We start from the raw sequence: 11,285 nt of genomic DNA on the forward strand, positions 1-11,285 counted from the left end.
GTGATTAGTCAAACAGATTCTCTAATGCTGTGTTTCACAATGTGTAAAATGTCTATATTATGGAACTTGAGTCATTACAATATCCTAAAAAGGTCAATTGAGGCAAAAAAGCCCATTTTAGCCCATTTGTTTCACAGCAAAAACATGAAAAACGAGACATTCCCGTAGTGCGTTTTTTAAAATTTGCATCACGTTAACAGCAGCAACAAAACAATTCTCTGGGCAATATGGCAGACATATTCATATTAAAAAATGAAACATAAGGGAACATCGTCGAGCACATTTCACTATGTTTAAGCTCAAAGCATCCTTGATGAAAACACGGGGTCCACCTTCTCTCGTCCCATTAGAGAGAATTCACCTTTTTGACACAGCTGCTGCAGTTTGGGAGTGCTGTGAGTCAGAGAGATGGTGACTCGAGTTTGTGACTTGGTCTATAGTTGCACCTAATTTGTACAGTACAGTGACTCGACAATTGACTTGAGACTCGACTCAAACAGACGACTTGGGTCGATCTTGTGTACGATCTTTATTCTTCTTTTTTGTTTTTGTTTGGTGCAAAAACATTACTAATAATGTCTGACAAACTGAATGTTATTCCCCTTATTATCATGTGTAACCTTACGCATCTGGTAGGCATGTCACTGCATCAACAACACCATTGCAAGCACAGCTCTGCGGTGCTATTTGTCATAACCTTTGGCTATAATAACACAAGGCCCAGATGAAAGAAGTACTTGATGCAAAATGAAGGGTACTGGATCGGACACATCAAACTCCATCAGGCACCTAAAACCGCACCGGGGTACGAGGGTCACTTAATATGTGAACGTAAACGTTAGCACCTATGGATGGTTAGCAAACATGTTTAGGGATATAACATTAGCTTGCTACGAGCTAGGGAGGTTAACTTGATCTGCGTTGGCTGAATATTTGATGAATGTTTGTTTGTTTGCTGACTATAAAATCTATTCCAAATGTGTCTGCTTTCAACAGGCAGGAGGGATAAACAATTGTTTACTGATGTTATTTAGTTTATACTTAAACTTTCTTTCCTGCTTTTTCACAGTCCTGTTCCTGGACCCAGGTCTGGGGGACAGGGTTCCCAATATCACTGCTAACGGATCGACAAGTCAAGCTCTTCCAACTCCTGTGGAGATGAAGACCAAGCTGGACCGGTATTCATCGTTCAACATTTATGAAACCAACCTGGAATGGCAAATCTTTAACCGCTCTCTCCCAAAAGGAGCAATCTCAATCCACAACCAATATGTTGGACGCGTCGACTATGTTTGCCAATTCTTGTGCAACGCCGGCTTCTACAGCCCTGGCATCGATCCTTACTGCCACTACTCCTACAAAGGGAAAGAGTACAATAGCTTTTTATGGCCATTTCAAATCCTGGTAAACAAAGACAACTTTGAGATTATGGAATGGAAGGACGGCTCCTACGGATCAGTGCCTCAGAATTCAGTCAGCACCTGCTCCAAAGGAGTATATGTTGGGATGAACGAGTATGGTCTTGGAAAAGTGGATGTTAAAGATAAGGTCTTCTACCTTCCCTGGGAAGGTTCTGAGTATTGGTACAATACCTACCAGGTCCTGACCTTTAGCAAAGATATTTACAGTGAGCACTTGTCTGATGTCAAGTATAAGACTGATGGGGTCAAACCCATTGACTATCCTCCAGAGACCATGCGCAAGTCTTCCGTCACCAACTACCAGTGCCAGACAGTGACAGCAACAGCAACAATCTCAAAGACATACCAAGTGGAGGAAAGGTGGGACACCAGCTTTTCTATCACGGTAGGCGTCCAGACTAGCATCACTGCTGGAATCCCCGTTATTGGCTCCGCAGGTATTGAGTTTAGCGAGGAGACGACCCTCCAGTTCACCACGGGGACAACTTATATTGAGTCGACCACCCACACTGTTGCTGTTGAGTGCAAAGTCCCATCAAACTACTCCTGTGGTGTCAATATGGTGGGGTATAAGTACGGGGCAGACATCCCTTACACTGCACGCCTCACCCGCACCTACAGCAACGGGAAGACCACATGGACGTCCATCTCTGGGACCTACAAAGGCGTCCAAATGGGAGAAGTCCGGGCTGTGGTGGATCCCTGTGAGCCTGTACCTGATCCCACACCCTGTCCCTGAAAGAATGATGGAGGCTCAATGAGATTCAATACCTAATAAATTGTATGTTGGATACACGTAACAATGTAATGATAAGAAAAAAGTAAGTCTCCTGTTATGTTTTATATGCCTTGATATATTTCATAAGACAATAAAAGTACTTGGCTTATAACTAATTGTTTCTGCTTTTATTTAACAAATTGTTTTCCAGGCAACAAATGGAAGTCGTGAAAAATTAGATATTAAATATTCAATCAAGTAGAGCGTGTAGTCCTCTAATCAGATGATCCGTGGTTCAATCCCCGGCTCGTCCACATGTCAAAGTGTCCTCGGGCAAGATACCGAACCTCAAATTGCTCCTGAAGGCTGTGCCGTTAGTGTGCAAGTTTCCTTGAATGTACATTAGTTTACATCCTGATGAGCAGAGTTAAAATATCTTCAAAGTGTCACTTGCAGTGTTGCATAGTTACAGGTTACTGTTTCTGTTGGTTTTCGTTTGGGGGGACTGTGCTCTTGTCTCGTCCAGGACGGCCTCGGAAAAGAGAATGTAAATCTCAATTGGACTTTCCTGGATAGATAAATCTTAGATAAAAATATATTAAAATAAAAATGCACTTTCTGTATGAACAAGAATGAGACAGTGATCATTCTTCACGTTGGGGAAAAAGGTCAAAAGTCAGCTTTTTGGGGTTGAATCTTGGTCCCTAAATTCTATTTTTTTGTTCTTACAATGAATAATCTGTGAAGATACTTAGCGGCATGAAGGAGCTCCATACATGGAAAGCTGTTATGAGGACACCCTTTACATTGGCAGGCAGCAGAGGGCAGCAACACACTGACCGAGGAATGAAGCTCCAGAACCAGGTTTGGTTCTAAAATGTTGGATTCAGTCTTTTCACCGGCATTGAGTATGAATCCTTTATAGATGTTTGTACACGTTTGTATTGTTTTCTTTAATGGTCACAGGGTAGAGTTTTGTTGTTAGTTTTTATGAATGATCATTTTAATTGAAATACCTAAATAAATCATGGTGGTTTTATGTGATTATTAAGCAGGTTATTGATTCATTAAAGCGATTTGAATGGTATTGCACTAAAGCACAACATTCTTGGTATAGGAGTTTGAATGCGTGTGTCGGCCATGTTGGAGGGAACATAGTGAGGTTAACGGGACGCTCTGGTGGTCCAGTGAAATGGTTTCATCCTGCAGCTTTACTGCAGCTCTCAATGGCACTTAACCAGAGATGAATAAAACATAGACTCCCATCTCTCTCTCTCTCTCTCTTACCGGCATGAAAGATGGTCAAATGCCACAGAGATCTGAAATTCAGCGAATAAACACAAATAAATCAGGAACGAAAACAATTGTGTAAAAAGGTCAGAAGATCACAGGTCACGCTCTGTGCGGAGCAGATTCTGCAGTCTACGTCCATCAGAAGGTCAGAGGGAGGGAGGTTTAGGCCAGCCTGCACTTTGCTGTGCCCTTGAAGGTCCCGTCGGGCTTCATTTCGGCTGAGTGAGCTGTTCCGCTCCAGGGACGGACGCCTGTGCTTCAGGGTGACAGCGATCGGGGCACACTGCTCATTAAAGCCAGCTGGACTACACGGCCGTGCATGTTTTAATGAGGTACCGACAGTAACGAGGAGCTCCGTGCCTGAAGCTCACTGAGGTTAAGTTCGTATCTGTCACTCACACGCAGATATAAAGTACTACATGGTTTGTATGTTTGTATGTGTACATGCTTCTTCCAATAGATTAATGATATGATGCAATGTGTGGAATATGTGGTCTTAATGTGCTTCAGTACATGTTTCTTTGTTCGTCTGTTTCTTCTTTATTTACTCGTATGGAGGCAGCTGTAATGACAATATGTCATGTGTCTAAGACAATAAAGTATATCATATCCTATTTCATGTCTTCAACAGTGTTTTAAATACCAGTAGTAAAAACATTCTCTTTAGGTTTATACATGTTTAATGCTATTTTATTCTATCTTTAGTCTTAATGCTTTTGACAATATTAGGAGTTAAATGCACACCTGACTAACTGAGCTGTTATATTATAGAGCACAAAAAGACACAAAGACACACCGCTGTCGTCTGCTAAGTGAGGCTGTGCGTGTTGTACCGACTCAAACTTTTTTCTGCAAAGTTGTGCACGAAAATTTCAGATAATTTGGATTATGACCCCGCTGCATGCAGTAGCAATCCAGCAATGACAAAAGAAATCAACGTTAATGTCGATATCTTTATTTTCAAGTGATATAACACAATGAATCCTCTTCTGTATAACAAGTGCATTATGTTTCCTGCGGTGCAGAGCTGAATCGGTTCCAGCGAGTGAGGTGCGGATTGCATTAGCGCCCGGGGTTGCACGCCCGGCTGAGCACATGGGACGATAAGCGCTCATTGTCATATCAGAGGAGCAAAGCTGCCGTGTTCGTAATGAAAGATGCATGGCCTTTATCTCGGAATCGCATTTGCATTCCGGAGCCTCATCTCACCTGGCATCTCACGGCAGCATGACGGCATCGGCTTCGCTGTGCGGCTGGAACTGGAGGGTCACAAGCACTTTCCACTTATCAACCAATGAGTCCATTAGGTGCCATTAGTCCTGTCTAAGTGATGGAAAGACGAACCTTTCCCTTTCTTTAACTTTCTGTTTTTGTTCTGCACACAGCTCTGGATTGGTTGAAGGTAAGTTCACATGGCCTCTGTCCGTTCAGCAGAACATTGGGAAGATCTGGAGATCGAGCTGTAACTAGAAATCAGTGGGAACTGCCGAATGACTATAGTTTAATGAAAAGAAAGCCAATCTGGTTAAAGTTATTTATAAATACTGTTGCTCTCAAAGTCTAGCCTCCTCTTGCTGCTACTTGGTTAAAGTATGTTACACTGAGGAACTGAGTGGGAATGCTGTCCACTCTCACAGATGGAGCGTAATTAGCCAGGTTAGTTTTGCTAATGTGACGTATTTGAGACACTCTTTGGCAGACGGAAACCTCTAGTTCTGCCGAGTGAAGTCAGAGCTTCATGTGTTAAAGCTGCATTCTCTCTAGTGTCCACCAGGGGGCGACTCCTCTGGTTGTATAGAAGTCTATGAGAAAATGACTCTACTTCTCTCTTGATTTATTACCTCAGTAAACATTGTAAACATGAGTTTATGGTCTCAATCTCTAGTTTCAAGTCTTCTTCAATACAGCATGATGTTCATTTAGTACATTATGATCCATTTAGAGTCACACAGACCATAAAGCAGGGGATGCTTTAGGACGGGGCTACACAGTGATTGACAGGTCTCTACCAGAGACGTATATGGCGTCTTCACCACGGTGCCATTCGCGGAGGTTGCCGTTTAGTCCAATCTGCTGCAACAAGAGTTAATTAAAAGTAATTATCTTGTCAACACAAAACAAGAAAGATACCATTTTGGGACATTAGTGCTTCATACATTTCAAGTAGATGGCTAAAACTAGTTGTGTTGTGGGTCGTCTCCTTTGCTGCTACCGCTCCCTGTTAGGCCCTCCTGTGTCTTCTGTGACTCGTCTTTCTTGAAGGTAATGAATGCTGACCCGCTGTCGCCTCCGGGCCTCGGTCTGCCCACTGGTTCTCTGCGTGCCCTCTGATTCATCCGCTCCCCTCACGCTGATGTTTGTGTCACTGGCTATGCTAATATCCTGAACAATATGCTAATAAAGGCCCGATGAATATTCATTGACCTATTGGAATACATTCAGGATGACAGTTGGGGAGCTGAGACTCGATGTCATTGGAGGAAATAAGGTAGGACTAAACTTTGTTACAGTTCAGCCTAAAGTTCCCCTCAGGATGACTCAGCAGGTGGCCTGCAGGTGGAGAACGAGGTTGCTGGTTTGATTTCCAGAGAGAGTTGGCAGAAAGACCTCTGACCATTAACAAGTAAACTCAAGACTGATCCAAGGTTTCATATTTATACCACCTGTAAGTAAATGGACTGTACTTGTGTAGCGCTTTTCTAGTTCTCCGACTCAAAGCCCTTTAACTCTACATGTTCATTCAACCATCACGCCATTCATACACTGATGGCTACCAGACAAGGTGTCACCTGCCCATCAGGACTCTACATAACATTCATACTCATTCACACACCACAGGAACAGCCTGCGGGGGGCAAAGGACACGGACACATCGCACGACAACATTGATTTATTTGTGACGTAACTCTTCTGTGGTTACTTTGACTCAAATGACGATCTTTTCCAAAACCTAACTAACTATATCGCAAACTATTTCTAAACCTAACTAAGTAGTTTCCTGTGAAGACGGAACTTTATTTTGAAAAGACTGTATGCATGTAGCAAGTTGAGATTTAAACGTGTTGCTGGACTTTTCAAAAGAAAACGCATGAAAAATTATTAACTCTTCGTATGATATCATACGAACCGTTGTGTGAGGAAACATTGCCCGGTTTGAGAAAGGCCCTTTAACTGAACGTGAAACACAGAGTTTGCTGTTCAGAAAGTGTCAGTTGTTTCTTTGACCTTCACTTTGTTAAAGTGATCGGACAATTAATTTCCTTTTTTTTTTCACCTGGAACCTCATCTGCATATCTTAATAGCCTGACCTTAACTGTGACAAAGCTTTTAACCTTCATCTATTCACAGAACACTTTTCCGAGCATGGTGGGAGCTTCCCAGTACAGCCTGTCTGGTCATGCTGGTCTGTGTGGAGCTCCACCGCAGCAGCTGAAGGAGTGCCTTGCTAAAGGGCACAGTGTTAGTGTTCACTTTCCACGCGTTTCCCCAACATGTCATATTTGGAATATATTGACCTCGACTGGAAACGGATGGAAGTTTCTCAGGATATTAAAAAAGTTTATGTTTACTGTCATCAGCTCACAGACCAAGAGGGGGAAAAGAAACCATTTTGCAGGTCATATATATATATATATATATAATGTACATATATATATATACCTGCAGGGGTAAGGATTAACCAGGTGTGGACACTTAAGTCTTTAAGTTCAACATAGAAATACTACATCTACAATCACATCAAAGACATACAAAACTAGAAGGGCACTCGGAGAGCACAAACCTACGCCACGAGGCCATTTCCATAACTGAAAGAAATACTGCTTGTTTCCGCTCTGTGATTCGGATCCACTCCAAAATCTAATGGGTTCTTCTTTGGCTCATGCTACAACCTTCCACCAAGTTTCATGAAAATCGAGGCAGTAGTTCCTCTGCAATCCTGCAGACAGACAGACAGACAAACCAAACCGAAAACATAACCTCCTTGGTGGAGGTAACAGGTTTTTTTTTGTGGACCTGGGAGTCTACCAGGTTAGTCTACCAGGTTACCACCATATTTAGTTTTCTTCTGTTCTTTAGGGTTATTGTTTGAATTAAACAATCTGAGATGGTCAAATCCTTATTTGCTCGAAGTGCTCATAGCCGTCATCAGTTGAATTTCTTTAGTGTGTCCTCACCTGTGCTCGTTACTCCTACAGGTACACATGATGACATCTATGCTTGTTGACATGCTTTTTTAATCCTAATGAATAAATAAAATGCATCAGAGCAAAGTTCAGTTCATCCTGTTAGATTGTTGCATAACATGGCACCTCATCATCTTTTTACCACCACCTTTTCTCCAAAAACAAATGAACCTGAAGAGATTCCGTTGGCACAGAAGAAGCCATTGTCCCGGCCTCTGATACCTGAATGTGTCTCCAGCAGCGTTTGGCGGGACGGAGGCGGCTGAGATGTCGTCGGGAGATCGAGGACGGTCAGGTGCTCTCACGTCCAATAAAAGCCTCTTCGAACAGAGATGCTCTCCGCGCGCTTCAGTGGAGACGAGCGAGAATATTCTTTAAAAAAGCCTTTTTTCTTTTTCTCAAAGTGGGGTCAGAGCGTCAGAGAGAGGACCAAAGCATCAAATAGAGATCTTTGTGATTCATTATTAATAACGCTGTTGGCACTGCAGGAGGGGGATTTGTGATGTGTTGTTCTGGCCTGGACGGAGAGAATTACACGACATGTGATGTTCCTGTGATACTTCCAGTAAAAAGAAAAATGTACTAATAGATATCACCATGAAGTTTCACCGGTTCATTACTGACGTTAAGTTGATTATTTATTGTATTACAAGTCTGAAATGTTATGTTTAAATTTATGCAAAGTGAGGCATTGTGTAACGGTAACTTCTGGTGGATTTAGGAGAAATCTACAGACGCAGCAGACAAAGCAGTAAAATATATGTTTCCTTTCCACGAGTCTGAAAGAAGACGAGTTATGGAGGCAAAATAGGGTGAGAGAGAGAGAGAGAGAGAGAGAGAGAGAGAGGGCATGCACACCAGTGTTGGAGAGGTGGTCGTCATACTTCCTGCTTCATGATTTCGTGGATTGCACACAATTTGCTTCTGTGGAATATCTAAAAATCACAATGCATTAATTTTTCTTAGGTTATAAATAAAATGACTTTGGTATTTTAGTGAAGAGAATCAGTATTTCTATGGTGCTATATCTTTAGGAATACCAAATGAATGTATAAAGAGTCAGCTTTAATATGAAATGATCTCAAGATTTCACAAGAACTTTACAAAAAACTTGTTGAACTGCTCCAAAACCTGACCCATCAGCTGAATGCCGACAGAGCCGACCGCCTGTAGAGAAGGTTCATGAGTCTTTTTAAAATCACATTACACACCTTAAACCACTGGAGACAAAAATCAAACAAAGTAAGAACAGAAGATTGTGTCTGAAGAGGAAAACAGGTCCTTTCCTGTGTTTTGTCTGCAGACCAGGGCCTGTTTGTGCAGCGATTGGGATCAGGATCAGGTTTGAATGGATCCAGACTGCGACCTCTGCTGCCCAGCCCGGCCGATGACGCAAAGAGACATCACGGGTCGGTAACATGAGGATAACTCTACATGTTTTATAAACATTGGGGTTTTGGTGGGAGGGCTAATTCGGCAGATCACGCTAACACTGTATTTCTCCTCACCCCGCAGCGCTTTAAGGAGATCCAGCTAAGCCTCGTAGCTCACCACAACACCGAGGGCCTTCACGCCGCAGCCAGACACCGTCTGGGAGTCTGACCTTTCACAGACAACCTGCAGGCTGATGAAAGGATAATAAAGCTGCCTCCCCTCTCACGCTGGAATCCCTAGACTAAATAAGAGGTGAAACAGTAGACACCTGTAAGCTGACAGCCTGCTCTGACGTGCACACAGCTGGACGAGACACTCAGAGAAGTTCAGACGACATCTGCGGTCGCCGAGAGCTGCTGCATCAGTTTGTCCAATCTGGACTTTAGCAGCTTCCCGATATCGACTCCAGACTGAGGCATTAACCCTCCGAACCCCAAAGCAGCTTCTGAGCGTCTTTTCGCTCATTTCACATTTTTCTCTCTGTGGCCTCGTTTTTCACTGAGATATATAAGTCCTGCACCTCGAACCACGAACTATAAATGTGAAAACTAAAGAAAAAAAACACTTTACCAGAATAATAAAGACGAGTTTCTGTCACAGTTTCACTGAGAATCCAACACGACTTTGTTCCCATGATTTACAGGGACAGACAGTGTAGCTGTGATTCAGTGTGTCAGGACTGACTTCACTGAGACTCGATGCTAGAAGCTGGAGAAGTCATCTCTGCTAAAGTCAGTTTTAATGAGACTGTTGTACTTTATGCTTCATGTCCCTCTGATTCACTGAAACGCTGTGTGTGAATCCGCTGTTTGTTCTGTCCTGTGCTTCACTATCAGGTTGAACGTACTGCATTTCAAAACATTTGTTGTCGCGTTTTCATCTATTTCTGAACTGTTTCTGTGCGTCTTGTATAGAAATATCTTGTATTTTCAACAAATAGTAACTGAACAGAGAAAGAGATTTCTGCCACTCTGAAGCTTAGTTAATACTCGCCGTAGTGAAGCCGGCACCATAAAATGAATTTATCACTTTTTGTCTTAAAGGAGGCCTTAAAAATCTACATTTGAGTGAATATTTTGCATCCAAATCAAATACTTTACAGGATATTTAACATTTGTTTCTTTGTTGTGTAAAGGGAATAAAGTAGTCCGTGAATATGAAATATCAGTTTACAGATGATTACAATCCCTTCTTCTCGTTTTGGAGGTTGGTTTATGGTGTTTTGCTGGTTCCACCTACGGTTCCACTCACTGTCTTTTTGGTTCCTCACAGTTCGTCTTGTTTGTACTTCCCCTGTTAGCTGAATTATTCTCTGAAACACCAGAGTATAAACAAAGCTTTAGGCTTTCATTTAAATATGATGCTTTAATCAGCCCTGATCTTTTCTTCTTCTTACTACATATGTGTGACAATATTTCAGTTTGATATCATGTGATTGTGTAACGATTTCATTGTTATCTTGGGGAAACTAATGGATGCCTTTTGGAGTCTTAAGCTGCAGCTGCGTTTGAAATGATCCTATGAACGTGAACTCTTCATTGAAATCACAGTAAACTTCAGTAAAATACACAAACAGGCCGAGTGAAGGGAAGGGAAGTTTAGATTCCAGCAGTGATGGTCTTTATGTGTTTGAAGGAGTCTGGCAGCTCATCAGCTTCTGAATCTCTCTGATTGAAGTGAAGTCTCCTCAAAGAGTTTTATGGCTCCCCAGCGTCCAGGACTTCAGCCCTGCAGCGCCACCAATCAATAGAGTTTAGTGGTCTATCAAAGCGTATCGAGCCGCAGTTTTTATCCTCGACAATCTCTTCTGATGGATCAAGCACAAACGGTTAATGCTGTAATTACGGGAGAGAACCCCGGTCTCTGCGGCGGTGCCTCCCTGCAGCAACAGACACATTTGACGGACAAAATATCGGTCTCTTATATCAGAAGAGTTTTCCTAAAAACAAATCATTTCGCACCGTCCAAGTGTTGATCTTCCAATAAAATCTGATTTGGGAAATTGTCACAAAATGCAATCTATTGGTTTCATGTACAGGGACACCAATTGTCCATATTTTTTGTTTCGCTCGGAACAACTTTTTTTTTCAGGATGACATTATGTCAAAACAAAAGTTAGGTTAAGAAAAAAAGATCATGGTTTGGCTCAAAATAACTACTAACACTTATGTTTAGTAACAAAACCAATAACCAACAGTTAGGTTGAGGCAACGAGACCAACAGTTAGGTTGAGGC

General features: G+C 42.3%; 1 protein-coding gene across 1 annotated transcript; it reads left to right on the plus strand.

The window, feature by feature from the left end:
- The first annotated feature begins 1,042 nt into the window (after positions 1-1,042).
- Positions 1,043-2,278, plus strand: LOC116396188 (natterin-3-like). The gene has a single exon (XM_031870628.1). The coding sequence runs from the start codon at positions 1,159-1,161 to the stop codon at positions 2,158-2,160; it is 1,002 nt and encodes a 333-aa protein (XP_031726488.1). The 5' UTR covers positions 1,043-1,158; the 3' UTR covers positions 2,161-2,278.
- Positions 2,279-11,285: the final 9,007 nt, after the last annotated feature.

This window comes from Anarrhichthys ocellatus, unplaced genomic scaffold (genome assembly GCF_004355925.1).
Source record: "Anarrhichthys ocellatus isolate YVR2014 unplaced genomic scaffold, GSC_Weel_1.0 scaffold53, whole genome shotgun sequence".
NCBI classification, from domain to species: domain Eukaryota; kingdom Metazoa; phylum Chordata; class Actinopteri; order Perciformes; family Anarhichadidae; genus Anarrhichthys; species Anarrhichthys ocellatus.